The sequence below is a fragment of the Myxocyprinus asiaticus genome, chromosome 15, assembly GCF_019703515.2.
Source record: "Myxocyprinus asiaticus isolate MX2 ecotype Aquarium Trade chromosome 15, UBuf_Myxa_2, whole genome shotgun sequence".
Classification (NCBI taxonomy): domain Eukaryota; kingdom Metazoa; phylum Chordata; class Actinopteri; order Cypriniformes; family Catostomidae; genus Myxocyprinus; species Myxocyprinus asiaticus.
The window spans coordinates 30400051-30421413 of record NC_059358.1 but is presented as its reverse complement, the minus strand read 5'-3'; the positions used below and the strand labels follow the sequence as shown (position 1 = coordinate 30421413).

General features: G+C 40.2%; 1 protein-coding gene across 5 annotated transcripts in view; it reads right to left on the bottom strand.

The window, feature by feature from the left end:
• The window catches only part of LOC127453427 (histone-lysine N-methyltransferase SETD2-like), a 61828-nt gene that overhangs the window by 19368 nt on the left and 21097 nt on the right, over positions 1-21363 (bottom strand). For 3 of the 5 annotated variants that reach the window (XR_007899407.1, XM_051719747.1, XM_051719746.1), the window contains 9 exons: positions 17117-21165; positions 16765-16896; positions 16452-16580; positions 16237-16360; positions 16011-16088; positions 3524-3621; positions 3275-3419; positions 2118-2252; positions 1790-1918 (listed from right to left, as the gene is read on the bottom strand). Coding sequence is in view for 4 of the 5 variants with exons in the window: in XM_051719747.1 (XP_051575707.1) it covers positions 1790-1918; positions 2118-2252; positions 3275-3419; positions 3524-3621; positions 16011-16088; positions 16237-16360; positions 16452-16580; positions 16765-16896; positions 17117-21165 (5019 nt within the window). In the remaining variant the exon portion in view is untranslated. The remainder of the gene's footprint in view (positions 1-1789; positions 1919-2117; positions 2253-3274; positions 3420-3523; positions 3622-16010; positions 16089-16236; positions 16361-16451; positions 16581-16764; positions 16897-17116; positions 21166-21363) is intronic. The other 2 variants (XM_051719748.1, XM_051719749.1) reach the window with 2 other exon arrangements.

Genomic DNA, 21363 nt, shown 5'->3' with positions numbered 1-21363 from the left:
CTGAGACGGAAAATAGGTTATATTCCCAAAGTGCTCTCTACCCCCTTTAAGGCGCAGGTAGTCACTTTACAAGCCTTTTACCCCCCTCCCTTCCAGTTGGAAGAGCAGCGCTCCCTTCATACGCTCTGTCCAGTCAGAGCGCTACACACCTATGTGTCCCGCACAAGCCAATTCAGACAAACGGACCAGCTTTTTGTCTGTTTTGGAGGTCGCTCGAAAGGCATGCCAGTCTCAAAGCAGAGACTGTCACATTGGATTATCGACACTATAACACTGGCGTACAAATCTCAGGGAACCCAATGCACTATTGGCATTAAGGCCCACTGAACGAGAGGTATGGCCCCCTCTTGGGCATGGGAAAAATGGTGTTTCCATTCAAGAAATCTCCCTGGCGGCGGGTTGGGCTTCGCCCAGCACCTTTGCACGATTTTACAACCTTGACATGTATTCGGTGGCTTCACAGATATTGTCTGTGCAGCAGCATTAATTCATTGTGTTCTAAGGTACGCTTCGAGAACTCAATGAATTCACTTCGCTCCCGGACCGCATGCGCCTGTGCAACAATGCAATACTCGACCCTTCATGTTAAGTGCCGTCATACTGTTTATACTGCCTAATTACACTACATGCAGTATCTCTTAAGTCTCGGCTGTGCTTTAGACATTTGAATGTAAAGCGGTGCCACACTTGGGCCATACCGCTTGAATATATATTTACTGTGTTTCCCACGCAAATACATTAATATACTTGTGTCTCTGTCATGCCGAGGACACTCATTCTCTGGTTAAAAGATAGATATGTGCTGTGTTTCCCTTAGTGGAACTCAGCTGTTTCACTACCGGACTGTGCACCTGGCTGTGCTCTACTAGGTCCGCTTGGAGCCCTCTTAAAGGCAAAGCATCCCGCTACTGAGTGATGCGAATGTGCTCGTTACCTCGCCCCCTCAGAACTGTCAGGGCGAGGTTGATTTCTTATACGCTACCTATAAGCTAAGCGTTGTATCTATATGACACAATCTCATGTCCTGCCCCTTCTATACACTCAGGGTAGTTACAACGAGATTCACTCGAGTGTTATGTGTCCTTTGTCCAGTACCGCGGCATGATCGTACACGTTTCCATAAGCGTCAGCAATGCGATGTAAGTGACCGAAATCTAAAGGGAACGTCTCCGGATACGTATGTAACCTCGGTTCCCTGAGATGTAGGGAACAAGACATCACGTAGCTAGCTGCGCTACCGGACATCACTATCAGGTGGCTCAGCCGGCGCTTTCAGACGATAAATTCTGACCGATGGCGTTATGCCTCCCGCTTATATAGAAAGCTGAACGCCGCGTGCTCAATGTCATTGGCTGAGCGGTCGCGAATGCCATTGGCTCAATTCAGTTGCATCTAAATTTGTGTGATCCAATAGGAGTTCAGAAATCTGAGAAAAGGAGTTTTTCCTATAAGCGTCAGCGATGCGATGTCTCGTTCCCTACATCTCAGGGAACCGAGGTTATATACGTAACCGGAGACGTTTTCCATACTGTCTCAACTCTTTAGGAATTGGGGTTGTACATTGAATGCGAGATGTTAATCTCTCAAAGGACCTTTCGTGATTCAAGAAAACATCCATTCTATGAGATAAGCTGATGGCATTTCCAATTTTTTCCAAAATTTGCTTTCATAGTACCAACACAGAAATAACTAGCAGCCTAATATTTTGCTTGGTGGTCAGATCTTTCAAATGTTTCAGAAATTCCTTCTGAACATGCATATACTGTACGTGTGCATGTTGAACTTTTACCTCTAGCTGCAGTTTAATGTGGTTTACAGAGTTGCTCTTAGCCTCAGAAAGTTCAACCATAAATATCCACAGCAGTGAGAGGCCATGGTGATCCAAAAACTGCTTCAAGCACAAGGGATTCTGGGTATTCTGCAGAAACATATATATATATATATATATATATATTTAAAAATCCAATAAAAAATGAGGTAAGACTGGTTTTCAGCAGTTGTTAAATGCTTAATACTATACAATCATATACAAGCAATATCTTCTCCAGCACTAAAATGCTGTGCAGTACCCAAGTAACAAATCTAAATCATTTCAGTGTGTTGGTGTTGCAATTTACCTTGATGAGTTTAAGGCAGGTGAGTCGTTGCTCCATCGTCTCCACTCGCACCATGAGCCTGCAGAGTGATATAACATCTTTCTCTCCAAATAAGCCTTCTCCGTTCTCCTGCAGAGCCTCCAGCTCCTCATCCAACTGCAGAACATCATCAACCAGTTTAGACACAGACAGCAAGACAGGATAAAATCAAACCTCTCATTCCTCAAACAAACAAAAAAACAAACAAACAAACAAATACTAAGTGACAGTGACAAAAGCTGACTTACAATTGCAAGTAACTCAATTTGACGTATCGGATTTTTCCACATTTTGTTTATTTTCTTAGTGCAGGTAGCTCTGCTGAAGAGTAGATACTGATAGTTCAAACCAGTCATAAATCATAAAATTATATTAGCTTGGGGGCCTGGGTAGCTCAGTGGTAAAATACGCTGGTTACCACCCCTGGTGTTCGCTAGCTCGCTAGTTCGAATCCCAGGGCATGCTGAGTGACTCCAGCCAGGTCTCCTAAGCAATCAAATTGGCCCGGTTGCGTGAAGCCTCCACACGCGCCATGTCTCCATGGCAACGTGCTCAACAAGCCACGTGATAAGATGCGTGGGTTGACGGTCTCAGACCCGGAGGCAACTGGGATTCGTCCTCCGCCACCCGGACTGAGGCGAATCACTACGCGATCACGAGGACTTAAAAAGCACATTGGGAATTGGTTATTCCAAATTGGGAGAAAAAGGGGAAAAATCCCCCCCCCAAAAAAAAAAAAAAAAAAAAAGAGATTAGCTTGAATGCCTGCAGAATACTTGCCGTGTTATTTGTAGACTGGAACAGGCCCTGAAAGTCTCAAAGCAATTAACATGCAGCAAGAACAAAGCTGACCCAATTTAACCACAGGATCATTTCTTTGGCACCACTGGCTTTTAAAGATAACACAATGGCTGTCTGAAAATGAGATAGGCCATGTGTTTTGTGTCCAACATAACTTTTTTTTTTTGTTCTTTTTTGCTGCTCAAAACAAACGTTTACCAAACAAATCACAATCACAGACATGAAAGATTTCGAGTTGTGGACTTCCACACTTGCAGCCGCTGTATGTGTTCATTTTGTCTGATTTCCTCTAGTTATTTCCGATGACAAAGCACAATAATCAACTATCACCTGCTCACCGTGGTAAGGCCACTGTCAGTGTCTTTTTTCCGTGAACGTTCCTTCTGTTTCTTCCCACCTGCAGCTCGCACACTGACCCGAGTCTCGCCACCAATTAACCCGCGACAGCTAGGAGCCCCACAGAAACATTTCTGGGCCTCTTTCCTTGTGGACAGAGGAAGGAAGATGTGATTTCAAGAGTTTTATTAATTTCAAGTTTCATTTAATGGATAATAAAATGGATAAAAGGAAAAGCCTGAATCATTTACCCATATCTCTGGAACTGATAATCAAAAGTAAGCTCTGTCCCAGCTGGCACAGCTTTGGTGGTGAAAAAGCCAACTCTGAGCTGGCCATTCACAGTCCACTACAAAAAAAAAAATACAATGATTTAGGATTTAAAATAAAGATTTTACATGGAAAAATCAATGGCTCTGGCTCTATTGACCAGGTAGGATGAGAGCCGAGCAAACGCCACATAGACAAGAACTAAAAAGCTGCTAGATGTCCAGCAATCTTTAGTAGGGAGTGTGCTTTTATGCTCTGCACAGAAACAATGGCCCATGCTGCATATATACTAGGGCTGATATCTTGCAACTCGATTTATTGTGGTACATCATGATATTATGGTTCGATTTCCTTATGATTCACATGCTCTCAATTTCATTCCAATATATTGGAATATTTCATTTATGTCCATTTTGCTAACAAATGAATGAAATTCTCTCTCTCAGCTAGTATTTTTTTTATCAGTAGTTTTTGATCAATTTTGTCACATTTTAGCTTTTAATAAAATAAAAATTTCATGTATTCCATCAATAAATATGTCAAAACATTGCATGTGTGTGTGTGTGTGTATATATATATATATATATATATATATATATATATATATATATATATATATATATATATATATATATATATATATTTATATTAGTTACCGTAGCTAATGTAGATTAGCAGTTACAGAAATATTCAAACCAGCCCATCTGACACCAACAATCACGCCATGGTTGAAATCACTAAGATCACATTTTTTCCCCCATTCTGATGGTTGATGTGAACATTAACTGAAGCTCCTAACCCATATCTGCATGATTTTGTGCACTGCACTGCTGCCACACAATTGGCTAATTAGATAATTGCATGGATGATTGTTGGTGCCAGACGGGTTGGTTTGAGTATCTCTGTAACTGCTGATCTCCTGGGATTTTCACACACAATAGTCTCATATATTTATAGGTATGTGTTTGAGTAAAATGAAAATGTTTGTTTTATTCTATAAAGTACTGACAACATTTCTTGCAAATTCCAAATAAAAATTTATTTGCAGAAAATGACAAATGGTCAGAATAACAAATAAGATGCAGTGTTTTCAGACCTCAAATAATGCAAAGAAAACAAGTTCATATTCATTTTTAAACAACACAATACTAATTATTTAACTTGGGAAGAGTTCAGAAATCAATATTTGGTGGAATAACCCTGATTTTCAATCACAGCTTTCATGCGTCTTGGCATGCTCTCTACCAGTCTTTCACATTGCTGTTGGGTGACTTTATGCCACTCCTGGCGCAAAAATTCAAGCAGCTCGGCTTTGTTTGATGGCTTGTGACCAACCATCTTCCTCTTGAACACATTCCAGAGGTTTTCAATTGGGTTCAGGTCTGGAGAAGGGTCTTGATCTGGTGCTCCTCCATTCACACCTTGATTGAACTGGCTGTGTGGCATGGAGCATTGTCCTGCTGGAAAAACCAATCCTCATAGTTGGGGAACATTGTCAGAGCGGAAGGAAGCAAGTTTTCTTCAAGGATAACCTTGTACATGGCTTGATTCATGCGTCCATCACAAAGACGTATCTGTCCGATTCCAGCCTTAATGAAGCACCCCCAGATCATCATCAATCCTCCACCAAATTTCACAATGGGTGCGAGACACTGTGGCTTGTAGGCCTCTCCAGGTCTCCGACTAACCATTAGACGACAGGTTTTAGGCAAAGCTGAAAATTGGACTCAGAGAAGATGACCTTACTCCAGTCCTCTACGGTTCACTCCTTAAAGTCTTTTGCAAACCTCAGCCTGGCTCTTCTTTGCTTCTCATTGATGAAGGGCTTTTTCTAGCTTTGTACGACTTCAGGCCTGCCCCTAGGAGCCTGTTTCGAACAGCCCTCACCCTGCACTTCACCCCAGCTGCCGTTTGCCATTCTTTTTGTAGGTCACTTGATGTCATCCTATAATTGTTGAGTGACATTCTAATGAGTTGCCGGTCATCCCAGTCAGTGGAGAGTCGTTTTCGACCTCTGTCAGTCTGTAGCTTTGTTGTCCCCAGTGTCTGCTGCTTGACCTTGTTCTTATGAACCGCCGTCTTTGAAATTTTAAGGATGGAAACAACCTGACGTTCACTGTATCCTCTGCCAGTAAAGCCAGAGTTGAACCCTTCTTTTCCTCACTGAAAATGTTACTTTTGTACTCTTTTGGCATGGTCAATAGTTATTTTTGTATTCCAATTACTTTTGAGGTACTACTAGTACTGTTTTTCCATCCGGCTGGTCCTATTGCAAGAGGATAGTGATGACCACAGCAGTAGTTTTTATACTTTTCCTCGTTAAATAAGATTTGGTTCAGGTGATCACCTAATCAATACCTCATTAAGTAGAATGAGGTGTGCTTGTGTTGGAAATCAACAGACACTGGAATGGAATAGCTGCCATATATGTTGAGATGCTGATTTAAGAACAATTTGGAGTGCTCTTAATTTTTTCCAGACCTCTGTGTGTGTGTGCGCGCACACACACACACACAGTTGTGCTCAAAAGTTTGTATACCCTTGGAGAATTGGTAATATATGTACCATTTTTAAAGAAAACATGAGTGAGCAGGCAAAACACATTTCATTTATTTCTTATGGGATTCATATTCAAATGTAGGTTATAACAGAATGGCACAATCATAAAACAAAACATGGCAACAAAGAAAAAAATTAAATGACCCCTGTTCAAAAGTCTGCATACCCTTCGTTTTTAATACTGTGTATTTCCCCCTTTAGCATCAATGACAGCGTGCAGTCTTTTGTAATAGTTGTCTATGAGGCCCCAAATTCTTGCAGGTGGTATAGCTGCCCATTCGTCTTGGCAAAATGCCTCCAGGTCATGCAAAGTCTTTGGTCGTCTTGCATGAACTGCACGTTTGAGATCTCCCCAGAGTGGCTCAATGATATTAAGGTCAGGAGACTGTGATGGCCACTCCAGAACCTTCACCTTTTTCTGCTGTAACCACTGGAGGGTCAACTTGGCCTTGTGCTTAGGGTCATTGTTGTGCTGGAAAGTCCAAGAGCGTCCCATTCGCAGCTTTCGTGCAGAAGAATGCAAATTGTCTGCCAGTATTTTCTGATAACATGCTGCATTCATCTTGCCATCAATTTTCACAAGATTCCCCGTGCCTTTAGAGCTCACACACCCCCAAAACATCAGTGAGCCACCAACATGCTTCACAGTGGGGATGGTATTCTTTTCACTGTAGGCCTTGTTGACCCCTCTCCAAACATAGCGCTTATGGTTGTGACCATAAAGCTCTATTTTGGTCTCGTCACTCCAAATTACAGTGTGCTAGAAGCTGTGAGGTGTGTCAAGGTGTTGTCGGGCATATTGTAACCGGGCTTTTTTGTGGCATTGGTGCAGTAAAGGCTTCTTTCTGGCAACTCGACCATGCAGCTCATTTTTGTTCGAGTATCATCAAATTGTGCTCCTTGAAACAACCACACCGTCTTTCTCCAGAGCAGCCTGTATTTCTCCTGAGGTTACCTGTGGGTTTTTCTTTGTATCCCAAACAATTCTTCTGGCAGTTGTGGCTGAAATCTTTCTTGGTCTACCTGACCTTGGCTTGGTATCAAGAGATCCCTGAATTTTCCACTTCTTAATAAGTGACTGAACAGTACTGACTGGCATTTTCAAGGCTTTGGATATCTTTTTATATCCTTTTCCATCTTTATAAAGTTCCATTACCTTGTTACACAGGTCTTTTGACAGTTCTTTTCTGCTCCCCTCAGTATCTAGCCTGCTCAGTGCATCCACGTGAGAGCTAACAAAACTCATTGACTATTTATACACAGACACTAATTGCAATTTAAAAAGCCACAGGTGTGGGAAATTAACCTTTAATTGCCATTTGAACCTGTGCGTGTCACCTTGTGTGTCTGTAACAAGGCCAAACATTCAAGGGTATGTAAACTTTTGATCAGGGCTATTTGGGTGATTTCTGTTACCATTATGATTTAAAAAGGAGCCAAACAACTCTGTTATAATAAATGGCTTCATATGATCACCATCCTTAAATAAAAGACAGTTTTTTTTGCATGATCAGTCATTTTCAAAATCAATGCCAAATCTTCACAATTTCTGCCAGGGTATGCAAACTTTTGAGCACAACTGTATATATATATATATTCCCAGTTCCCTGGCAGCCACAGGTGTGACAGGCATGAACCAAACCAAAGGCTCTTTTAAGAGCCACCCACATTATAATAAAAGAGCAATGTTTCAATGTGTCATTTCTTGAAACAATGATATCCTGGCTACACTATTAGATATGCCCATTAAACACATCTCCGCCAAATACATAACAGCAATATGAATGAATAAGTATGAATAATAAAGCATAACACCTATAGTGACTGCAGTATGGTAAGCACACTATAAAAGGCTATGAATATTAATATATACTAAATAGTTTCATCTATCAAATCAATATTGGACCCCACTAACTTTCACTGCATGGACAAAAACACTGGCATTCTTCAAAATATAATTTGTGTTATGCAGAAGAACTATCCCCTTAACAATAATCACAAAAAGAAACGGATTGAAAAGTTTGAAACAAATGTATTTATTTTTCAAAAACAATTACCTTATAGTTAGTGTTTTTTTATAACAAACAAAAAACACTAACATTATGAACCTTACCTGCAGGGTACAGCTGACAGGACCACGAAGGTAAATAAGCTTACGAACACCCCTCAAGGCCTTGTCAGCTATACCCCGCTCTCTTCCTGTTCCTGACTGCACTACGCCTCAAAGATTATTCGGTGTATTTCAAATTTAACCCTTTCCCTCCTTGAATTACCCCCCCGGTGCCTTTTTGAAATGCCCTGGGGAGACTTTTCTTCCTCCTGTCTTGATTCGATTCCTTGTCGGCCTGGACCTAGCTGTTTGCTGGTTGTATTCTGCTGGCTGCTGGTTGGATCTAGCTGGCTGCTTACAGGATCTGGCTGACTGGTGACTGTGGCTGGTTGGCTGTCTGACTGGCACTGCCTTTATTTGTTGGTTTTGGCCAAAATGGGCTCCCCAACCCCTTGACGCATGTTTCCACTGGTGGCTCTGAACTCCATAAAGGGGTTGAGGAAGCCCATGATGGCACTGGGCTTCCAAGGTTTAATGTGATCAGCTGCCGAGCCACTTTTTCTGCCTTTCAATTTGTTTAATTCTCGCCTGTATATGTCAAGGAGGTTTTTCCATTTCTTTTTGCATTCTTCCACTAACAATAAAAAAAAAAGAAAAAAAAAAAGAAAGAAAAGGCATGTGTGCACGCACACACACAAATATTCCTTTTATGACAATTTATAACAAATTATGACAATTTATGATCATATGTAATGAGTAACCATAATATATATTGTTTATTCTGTAATATAATGCAATATACTCTGTAAGATATATACTGTATATACAGTATTTCACAGAATACATATATTGTATTAAAATATACAGTATGCATAAGTATAAAGTACATTAATACAGTATTAATATATAGTATATACACAAGTATACAGTACATTGTATACATTGTGTGTGTGTGTGTGTATGGAGAGTCTAAACAGCACTGTTTCTTTACAATTAATTAGAGCTTGACTGATATGGGATTTTTGAGAAAGATACCGATTTTAGAGGAGGGAAATTCACCGATTAGGTAACCGGTATAGCTAATTTTTGAGCTGGAATGAAAACAGACCTTTTCTATGTGGATTTTTTCACCGATTTTGCACCGATATGACTATGCAAAGGTACTCAGAAGGCTGCTTTCTTAAACAAATATTTTTATCAAAGAACATTTGACATTATTATTATACATTGTCAACAAATTCTAGAAATGAACACTGAGAAAATAAAGAATAAATAAAAATACAATAAATAGCTTAATAAACATCAGTACTGTTAGTATAAGTCAATTGCTGACCACTTAAAGAATAAATAAAATAAAATAAAAATTAGAACTGTATGTTTAGTATCAGTCAATTGCTGACCATTTAAATAAAGAATAAATTAAAATACAATAAATAGCTAAATAAACATCAGTACTGTATGTTTAGTATCTGTCAAATGCTGACCATTAAAATAAAGAATAAATTCAAATAAAATAAATAGCTAAATAAACATCAGGGGCCGGTTGCACCAGCTATACGTACGTTACAACTTAGCCTAGTTGTGGCATAAATGGGCACTAAGTCACAATTTACGCTCTACTAAATATTTGAGCGTTGCACCATTACTTTTATGTAAGACGTAACCCTACGTATAAACTAAATATATACAGCAGCCTCCGACCAGGAGTAACTGATGGAATAAAAATGCAGACTCTAATGACATCAATGAGCTCATGTTTTGGTTGACAGGCATCAATCATTTCGACATATATGATGGTGTTGGCATTTACACTCGTGTACATTTCGAGAGAGGGAAAAAATCTTTAAGCGGCTCTTCAGCATGAAACCGATCTAATGGTGCCATTTTTAGGGTGTGTCACCCGGTGTCAAGTTTCAACACATTCAAAATATATATAGGACATTAAAATGAATAAATGTATATTTTTCCAGCCTGTTGTATTAGTATTTATCACCCCTCATTTATTTTAGACACAGTTCCTATATATTATTATTTACACAGGGCAAATATACTATTTATTAAATCTACTTTTACATGACTGGAATTGTTCGGTTGAAGGGGGTACCAAAGTGTGAATCCTGAACAAAATAGTTTGATGACATTAGCTTCCACTCAGCTGATAACAATGAAAGTAGCTACATGGTTAGCTAGTTACCAATAAGCTCGTCGTCACGGAGAGTAAAAGATGGACTTTATTTACTTTCCAGCATTGTGTCTCACCAAATAGGTAACAGCGAAACGTGAAATCAACACTCACCACACACAATCCACCACCACACCATTGTCTGCTGGGCTGCAAAAAGATGCTCTGATGTTTACCTTTCAATCTGCTACATTACTTACTGCACTGACAAACTATAGCTGCCTAACAGCAAACAGGCATGAGTGACATGGTTGTCAGGGACAGGGTTAACGTTATATTAGTTATATAAAATGATGGGGTCATTTTTTATTAACTTTTCAGTATGTATTTCACAAACTAGTTAGCAATTTAACGAGAAGAGGTCTCCTCAAATCTGCACCACTCAACTCCGTCCTGTCTGCAGAGTCACCATCAGCTCTGTAAACAATGGAGTCGGAGCGCGCTCTGCTGGACAAACTATGCTATGACACCAATTCTAAAGCATTGTTTTCTGCATTATATGTTATAAAACAAAGTTTTAATATCGGCAAAATATATGCCGATACCGATATATCGGTGAAAGGCTAATATCGGCCGACCGATATATCGGTCAGGCACTACAATTAATATTAATACAATTAATATTATTATTAAAATATTAGTAAGGTTATTAATATGGCACGTTTATTCACTATATCTGATCATGTATATGGTTTCGTTTGCTGCCATTCATGTAACACATTTTCAAAACAAATTAAGTTAATTTTACAGGCTAAATGATGATGATTTAAACCTACTTGGAATCCCCGCGATCTCAGATACACCATTCCACACATCATTTTTCTTAAATATGTCCCTGTATGTGGGCAGAGACATATCATGTAACACTGGTAAATTGCTAACAGCAAGGATTAACCTTTCCTCCATCTTTCCGTCACTGCAAGAGCTGAGAGAGAGAAGGATCACGTGAGCTCTACCATCTTCTCTCGTATTGGCTGTCGCTCCCGAAAGTCGCTCTTCAATTGCATAAAGTTAAACATTTCTCAACTTTGTCACATTGCTGGACATCCGGTCGCCGTCACTCGTGTCGCCGGAAGTCAGCAGCTCTCATTGAAAATGAATGAGATGAGGTCGTTTTGTCGCTGCATTTCGCTGGCAGTGTGAACGCAGCTTAAGACAGCGCTACAGGGAGACAGGAAAGACAGCTGATCGTCTTCGCAGTGGCAGACCATGTGTAACAACACCTGCACAGGATCGATACATCCAAATATCACACCTGCAGGACAGGTACAGGATGGCAAACAACAACTGCCCGAGTTACACTAGGAATGCACAATCCCTCCATCAGTACTCAGACTGTCCGCAATAGGCTGAGAGAGGCTGGACTGAGGGCTTGTAGGCCTGTTGTAAGGCAAGTGCTTACCAGACATCACCGGCAACAACGTCGCCTATGGGCACAAACCCACCTTCGCTGGACCAGACAGGACTGGCAAAAAGTGCTTCACTGATTGCGGTTTTGTCTCACCAGGGGTCATGGACAGACTCGCGTTTATCGTCGAAGGAATGAGCGTTACACCGAGGTCTGTACTCTGGAGTAGAGATGGGCATTTTGGTCATTTTGTCTACTCGAGTACTCGGACTAATTACTTGAGTACTTGTCGAGTACTCGAGGGGCAATTACATGTACATAACTGTATATATAATAACATGTCTGACAAACATCTACGGCTGCTGCATTGTGCCTTGTTCCAGTGTATCGTATATTCATCATTATAGGCTGTTATGTTACAAAATGTACAAAAGATTCAAAGTCTAATGCATCATATTTTATCATTATTTGAAGATTCGATGTCCAACTCTGAATGTGCCCAACTCACGTCTGTCTGTTCTTCCTTCAGGTTACCGTAGTAATCTTAGTAAGCACACACCAGTTTTTTTAGTGACTGTCTGAACCGTCTATTTTCAAATAACAGGAGACACCATAACCATTACATTTTTAATATGCAGGTTAAATTGAAATTTCAGTTTGAAGATTTAGCTGCGTTCTGTCTAGCTGTTTGAAACACTTGCCTGCTGTATATGCGTTGCTTCAGCGCATTGAGTCCACTGCCACACACGCCTGATGTGTGTGTGTGTGTCCCCAAATGTTCGCTCTTGTGAGGAAAGCCACAACGCTCTGTATTTTTGTTGCTGTGATTCATGAAGCGTTCCATTCAACTCGGAGAGTCTGAATTTCCACCTTTCAACTGGGGAAAGTGCAACGGAATGACACTTTATATTGGACATCTAACTTGGAAACTCGTGCAGAAATCTTCAACTCCCATTTCGTCGAGATGTAGGTGCGTGTTACTTAATGCAGGGCAGGGAGGTTTACGGTCAGTGACAAACATTTACTTTTATTAAATAATATCCATTAACGAGTCAAAAATCTTACATGAAATGACAATAAAACTTGTTTATCAAACGTTTTGCAGAGACAGGTGTTCAAAACACAGTTAATTACACTCTTTTGATTATCGTAACGATAACATTGCAGTGTTGTATCAGTTTGGTTGCTATGACATGTTTCTGACAATCAAATGTACCCCTCAAAACCACAATGTAATCAATCTCAAAATAAAAAATAAGCTCCCTCTTTGTTTGTGTGTTGAGTTGTAAGGTAATTGTCATTGGATTTCGAATTAAGTGAAAAGTCACATGCGTGATCTCTATCGATCATCGTTTTCATGATCGATCATTGATGCCATGTCCGAGTACCCGAGTACTCGTGCTCATCCCTACTCTGGAGCGGGATCGATTTGGAGGTGGTCATGGTCTGGGGCGGTGTGTCACAGCATCATCAGACTGAGTTTGTTGTCATTGCAGGCAATCTCAACGCTGTGCGTTACAGGGAAAACATCCTCCTCCCTCATGTGGTACCCTTCCTGCAGGCTCATTCTGACATGACCCTCCAGCATGACAATGCCACCAGCCATACTGCTCGTTCTGTGTGTGATTTCCTGCAAGACAGGATCAGTGTTCTGCCATGGCCAGCGAAGAGCCCAGATCTCAATCCCATTGAGCACGTCTGGGACCTGTTGGATCGGAGGGTGAGGGCTAGGGCCATTCCCCCCAGAAATGTCCAGGAACTTGCAAGTACCTTGGTGGAAGAGTGGAGTAACATCTCACAGCAAGAACTGGCAAATCTGGTGCAGTCCATGAGGAGGAGATGCACTGCAGTACTTAATACAGCTGGTGGCCACACCAGATACTGACTGTTACTTTTGATTTTGACCGCCCCCCCCCCCTTTGTTCAGGAACACATTATTCCATTTCTGTCAGTCACATGTCTGTGCAACTTGTTCAGTTTATTTCTTAGTTGTTGAATCTTTTTATGTCCATACAAATATTTACACATGTTAAGTTTGCTGAAAATAAAAGCAGTTGAAAGTGAGAGGACATTTCTTTTTTTGCTGAGTTTATATATACATATACACTACCGGTCAAAAGTTTTGAAACACTTGACTGAAATGTTTCTCATGATCTTAAAAATCTTTTGATCTGAAGGCGTAGGCTTAAATGTTTGAAATTAGTTTTGTAGACAAAAATATATTTCTGTAATTTATTTCATTATAAAACTAAAATTTTATAAAAAAAAAACCGTACTGTAATTGATGACTTGGACTCAATTAAAAAAAGCAGCCAATAATTGCCCAACATAGATGGGAACTCCTTCAATACTGTTTAAAAAGCATCCCAGGGTGATACTTCAAGAAGTTGGTTGAGAAAATGTCAAGAGTACATGTCTGCAAATTCTAGGCAAAGGGTGACTACTTTGAAGATGCTAAAATATAACACAGTTTTGATTTATTTTGGATTATGTTTAGTCACAACATAATTCCCATAGTTTCATTTATGTTATTCCATAGTTGATGACTTTACTATTATTCTAAAATGTGAAACAAAATTATAATAAAGAATGAGTAAGTGTTTCAAAACATTTGACCGGTAGTGTATATGTATGTATGTGTATGTATATATACTGTATGTGTGTGTGTATATATATATATATAATATATATATATATATATATATATATATATATATATATATATATATATATATACACACACACACACACACACACACACACACACACACACACACACACACACACACACACACACACACACACACACACACCCCCCCCCCCCCAACTTTATTAGGTACACCTGTACATCTACTTATTCATGTGATTATCTAATCAGCCAATCGTGTGGCAGCAGTGTAATGTATCAAAATCATGCAGATATGGGTCAGGAGCTTCGGTTAATGTTCAGATCATGGGGAAAAATGTGATCTCAGTGATTTAAACAGTCGCATGATTGTTGGTGCCAGACAGGCTGGCTTGAGTATTTCTGTAACTGCTGATCTCCAGGGATTTTCATGCACATCAGTCTCTAGTGTGTAAAGAGAATGGTGCAAAAAACAAAAAACATCCAGTGAGCGGCAGTTATGTGGGCGAAAAGGGCTTGTTAATGACAGATCAGAGGAGAATGGCCAGACTTGTCCAAGCTAACAGGAAGTTGACAGTAACCCCAATAAACACGTGTTACAACAGTGCTATGCAGAAAAGCATTTCTGAAAATACAACACTTCGAACATTAAGACGGATGGGCTACAGCAGCAGAAGACCCCTCCGGGTACCACTACTGTCAGCTAAGAACAGGAAACTAAGGCTGCAGTGAGCACAGGCTCACCAAAATTTGATGTTGCACGTGAAAATCCCAGGAGATCAGCAGTTACAGAAATACTCAAACCAGCCCGTCGGTCACCAACAATCATGCCACTGTCTAAATCACTGAGATCACATTTTTTCCCCATTCTGATGGTTGATGTGAACATTAACTGAAGCTCCTGACCATATCCTGATGTTATACATTACACTGTTGCCACACGATCGTCTGATTGGGTAATCGCATGGATAAGTAGATGTTCAGGTGTCCCTAATAAAGTGGCCGGTGAGTGTATCTGTGTGTGTGTGTGTGTGTGTGTGTGTGTGTGTATATATATATATATATATATGTGTGTGTGTGTGTGTGTGTGTGTGTGTGTTTATTGTTTAGATACCTAATTTGTCCTATTTACAAGTATAAACATCAATATACTGTATGGAACATGTGCCAAAACTCGGTACCGTCTCTTTAAGGACAGGTCAGGGATGTTAACGCAAATTATATATATATATATATATATATATATATATATATATATATATATATATATATATATATATATATATATATATATATATGTGCCATTAAAAATAAATGTTTATTTCTTTTTTTTCTTTTTTTTTTTTTACATCTAACTGTAAAGACCAAAGAAAGAATTATAAGAGACATGGATTCCGTGGATCTCATCTTTGGACACACATTGTAAGGCAAACCAAACTTTTAATCTCAACATACAGTGAAAGGATGGTAGACGACATGCTTCGTCTTTATTGAACTGTTGGCCCAACGCTGTGCATATAAATACAGAAACAGGTCGATCTAAAGTGTCTATACAATGTTGTGAGAAGTATCGTAATATATCGATATTTGATAGTGTTGGCACAGCCCAACGGACTATCTTTTAGCACATTCATTGGAGAGAAAACCATTGTTCATCACATTCAACAGTACTATTTTAAAATCCTCAGCAAGATAGCACTTACTTTCTGAGTCTCACAGTTGGGTTCACAGCTGTGATTCATGAAACGTGAACAGTTTCCTTTCAGTGTGGCATCAATGATCTGCAGACATAAACGTAGGCATTCAAGTTTGTCATGGTTTTTTTATTTTCTTTACATTTAGCTTATTTCTTGAGAAAGGGTGAAGTACTCAAATTATTGCTGGTTGAACATCTAATTGTCCATCCTTGCACTAATGTTCCTGGCTCACCTCATTATTCTTCAAAGCCATGAAATAATAGTGAATGTTCTTGTTTCGAGCATACTCCTTCACCCGTGCCTTAAATTCCCGGTGATCCAAAACTTCTCCACAGTATTCTAAAACAAAGGTGTTCCTGAACAAATGGCAAAACCAGGTTATATCAAGGACATAAGGAACTTGTTAGATCTTACAAGCACTTGTTAGCTGAAGAAAGTAGTACTTACGGCTGTAGGTCTTTGGCTGCTCGTAAGCCCCAGCCTTTGCTCTCTGTCAAAATTACCTCAAAGTCTGCATGTTGTTTCATTTGGAAGCGTCGGTTGCAGCAGTATGCTCCATTTAAACATCGGGAAGAGCTAAAGAGAAAAAAAAAAAAAAAAAAAAAAAAGACTTACTGCAGATGATAAGTGGAAAATTCGCAACAATCGCAATCTGTCAGTAATACAAGACAAGCAAGTTTAATGATATATTGATTACAGTCTCTCTACAGGGCCTCTCATCCATAAACCAAATATTATGATGTGGCAGCACAGTATCTACCATTCAATCATCAGCAGGCGATTGAGGCAGTCCTCTCCACATGCCATTATCCCTCGGGCTCGCTCTTCTCTCGAAAGAATAGCACATTCGCACTGCATGCGTTTGATGTCTCGATGAGATTTATTCTTCTTGCTATTAAGACAGTGAACAGATTTTCATAGCTTTATGAAACATCAAATTAAGAACAAATATCCAAGGTCAAATGTGAATTGCAGTAACTTGGTTTAATGTAGTCTATATACTTGCTGACTGTACCTTTACATTTATTCTGTTAAATAATGCAAGAATCATGCTTCTGATCTAAAACTCTAAAACTACTGCTTGGCTGCAAAAGGGCAAAATAGACACTCACCGTTCTGTCAGATACAAATTCTCTTCAATGAGGTCAAAATAGGGTGGCATTTTTTTCTGCTTTGCCTTTTCCCTCCACACATATGGGTCCAGGAAGTCTTTTAGACTGAGCAGTGGCCGGCATGCCTCTCGAGTTTGCTCAATGGGTTCCTTACTGTCTTTTGCACCCCTTGAGGTCTCATCTAAACACTCCCTTTTACTGGAAAGACCAACCTCTGCCTCATTATCCGATTCTGATTCAAAATCTTGACGTCTCTTCTTGGGAGGGCCCCTTCCTCTATGAGGCTTTTGATGGTCTTCTCTAGGAGCTTCAAATATGTTTTGACTCTCTGTGGTAAAGAAGCAGTTGCTACTAATCTCATGGGCTTGAACAAATGGGAATGACCCTGGAGGGACAGATTCTCGTTTCATACCCATTAACCTTCCTTGACTGTCCTCATCATGGTCATTGGTCAACGAGTCTGGGTGGATCTGGTTTACTGAATCATGATACTGAAAAGGCACATATGTGTTGAATGGTCTGCTGACTTTAGAGATCATAGGCTGAGCCCATGGACCTTGTCTGTGAATGCTCTCATCAGAAATAATTCCTGGCTGTGGCAGGCAATCAGTGCCATGACTGCTGTCCGGTTGCTGAAATGTAGTGCTGGGCTGTTCTGACTGGTTAAAGTCCCAGACCAAGTTAAAACCCTTCCCAACATTGAAGTCATCAGAATCCCCATACAGCTGCTTACCTCCTTTCCTTCTGTTCCAACTATCTATTCCATCAAGGTACTGATGGTGAGCCAATTCAGGTTTCCTGCATGGCTTCTCTAAATTCTGAACAGAGGCTTGGCTCAACTGGGCACAGACATTTGGTCTTTCTTGGGCACTCCAGTTCTTGCCCACATGAGGATATGTGGCTTCTGAATGGCTGGTACTGTCAACCATGTTGCTCTGCGATTGGTAGGACACATTGGCAGAGCAAGTAGATTGACATTTAACATCTTCACTTTGCATGGAAGTTTGTTCACCGACCTTGAAGAGTGCAGCAGATGACTCCTCAAGCTTTGACTGAGAGTTAAAACTGTAAGCAAATTCCCTCTTGATGCCCTCATCTGTACCAACCATTTGAACAATTGACTCTTGTTGGCCAAGGAATACTGAGACCCCGGGAGACGGTTCAGTAATGTCAGTCTCAATAGCAATGGTTGAATTTTTTGGCACAACAACCACAGAGTGCAACCGCTTTAAGGAGACCTGTCCATCATCTGAATCAGAGTCAGAATCTTCACTCTCACCGTCCTCGCTGCGGCATTTACCATGAAGGTTTAAGGGATCAGGGTTGAGAGTTTTAGGCTTAGGTTTGTCTACACTGATTTGCTCATTAACAGAACTGTAATTAAGGCAATCACTAGCAACAAGGACACTTTTTGATTGAGGAATTTCAACAGCCTGATTTACAAGCAGTTTGACAGTATGTTCATCATGATTATGTTGGGTTCCAAGGTCAGATGGCTGAGAACTTATTTTTCCACTAAATTCAACAGAAGTCATGTCTCTTTTGTGTTCTACAGATTTTTTGGAGTGTACTTTAGAGTCCTGTTTCTGTGTATATGATTCATCAGGGTTTGTATCATTGCTGAACTCAATTTTCTTCTCTGAAATGAACTTTTTTAAAGAGGTAACCTCTGGACTCACAGTTTTCTTAGCGCTTTGATCCTCAGATTTTGATTCTGAAGTATCATGACCAACAATGTCCCATCGTGATTTTTTAGAACTACCATCCTTTTTCACATTCCCACTATTAGGTTGTTCAGGCTTCACACGAAGCTGATTAGGATCTTTTTCACGAGATTCAAGACTTGGTGTGACAGGTGTTTTGATTTTACTAATGATTAGCGATGACACATCTAATTTAGTGTTTAATTTCAAGCATCCTCCAGGTGCTAATTCTTTCACAGAAAGAGGGTCAGCCAGTGATTCTACAGAATCCTGACCAGGAGTGTGGCCTGCACAAAATGGCTCAGTCTGTTCTTCTGTCAGAGCATCACTTTGCTTTACAGGTGGATCAATCTCAGTGGAACTTCCAACTTTCAGACTTCTACTAGTCACATAACTTAACTCCTTCAATGTCTCAACTCTCTTGTGACTCTCAGGGCCATTTATGGACTTTCCAAAGCTACAAAGATCTTGGTTTGGATGTTGATGCTCAGTTTGTTGAATTTTGACCAAACTGAGTCTGTGCCAATCTTTGTGCATTTGATGAGAACTGTGTTTAGAAGTAGGCTCAGTACAGTTATCATACAAAGGTTCAGAATCAACTCTGCTGCATTCCCTTTGAGGAACAACTTGACTGGAGACTAACTGTTTTATATTATTATTTAATCTGTCTGTTGATTGTCTATCTGTTCCAGTTACTTTATTTAAATTCTTGTGATCCGTTGAATCTGTTTTTCTGTAGGACAAAGTACCAGATCCAGATGACCTCTCTGACACTTGTGTTTGAGATTTTCGTCTATCTTCCTCAGAGTCAGAGCTGCCACTGTTTTTCTGGACCTTTTTCTCTAATGTTCGTGATGAGGTAGCCGAGTTGGAATTAGAGGTTTTATAATTAAAGTACGATTTTGAGTGAGCACTGAGTTTCCTGTTAACAGCCTCTGCTTCAGGAGAGCGCCTTTTATTGGATTCTGAGTCACCCGATCGTCCATTAGATCGTTCTGATTTTGAATGCTGTGATCTTTTGTCTGACTCTGATTTTTCTCTGACTCGAGAACAATCTGTGGGTTTTGAATCCCTGTGGGATCTGGAGTGAGTGGATGATTTTGAGTCTTTTTGTGAGCTAGAGTAAGTGGAGGATCGACTTGAGTCACTACCTCGATTCCTTGTCCGTCTGTGGTCATCCTCCGAGTCAGAGCTATCACGAGACCAGCCATCGGTTAGAGTACGCGAGTGTCTCCTTTCATGATGCGGAGAACTTCTATGGAACCTCCTCTCGGAATCATGGTAATGTGATCTATCTGACCTTGACTGTCTCTCATTCCTTGATCTCTCAGATCTGGAGTAAGAACTAGTTTGATTGCCTCGAGATCTAGAACGTGACCGACTTTTGGTCCTTCTTCTGTCTCTGTCAGAACGAGAAGATCTCGATGAAGTGTGCCTGGAGTCACGCTCAGACTTTGAACGACTAGACCCCTTGTCACCATCTTTCCTATCAGACCTTGATTTTTGTGACTCCTCCGTTTTATAATTATAGGATCTTTTGGTTTCTTTACTCTGGCATTCTGTTTTAACTACATTTTTGCAACCACTAGACTTTTGGCTAGAAGATGTCCAGATTGAATCACCATCAGACTCTGAACCTGGGAGAGTGCTGTCTGATCGGGGCTGGGATTTTCTGCTGTCCTCATGCTCAGAAATTATGGAACAATCTGCATCTTCCTTCCCAATATGGGAAGAAACAGGACCCTTAAGGCATGAGTCCAATTTCTCCTGAGGTTTTTCCTCTTTGAGAACTTTTTCAGAGGAGCTATCAATGATTGAGCTCTTGTGAGACTGTTGCAATGAGGATTCAGTTTCAACCTTGGCTGAAGATCTAATTTTGTCTGACTCTGATGGGATCGCTGGGTTTGAAATATCTGCTGACGCAGTGCTGACATCAACAGCAGTCACACTGAGGATCTGTTTCTTAAAATGCATCTTTCCAAGATCTTGTTTTGATTTGAGTGGGAAAGATACTGAGAGGTGTGTTGCCTTGGACTCACCCACTGCAGGAGAATGTGTGTCCACATTCTTGGTTTCATCACTCTGTCCTGCTAGATCGGAAGTGGGTAAGGTCCCAGCTTGCAGTGAAGAATGTTCACTTGTAAATTTTTCTGGGCTTGGTGGGGGTAGAAATACATTCTGACGTGATTTTTTAGTCTGTGTGAAGCTGAAGGAGACCTTCTGTCGACCCTGTTCCTCAAGGTTTACCTTCGCCTTGGTTCCCTTAGGCAGAAAATGGTTTGACAATATGACCCTAGGGGCAAGGCCTTTGAATATGACTTGCTTCGCAAGGTTTTCAACCTTGATCTAGTGATAAAAAAAAAATTAAAAAAATGAAACAAGTATTACATGACCAGCTCTGAAAATTGATCAAGTTTTATATTATCAAATAGAATTGTGTACAGAACTGATTTTTGCAACGTGTTTTTATCTAAACATTGTGTTTGATGTGTACAGTTGTGGCCAAAAATATTGACACCCTTGGTAAATGAGCAAAGAAGGCTG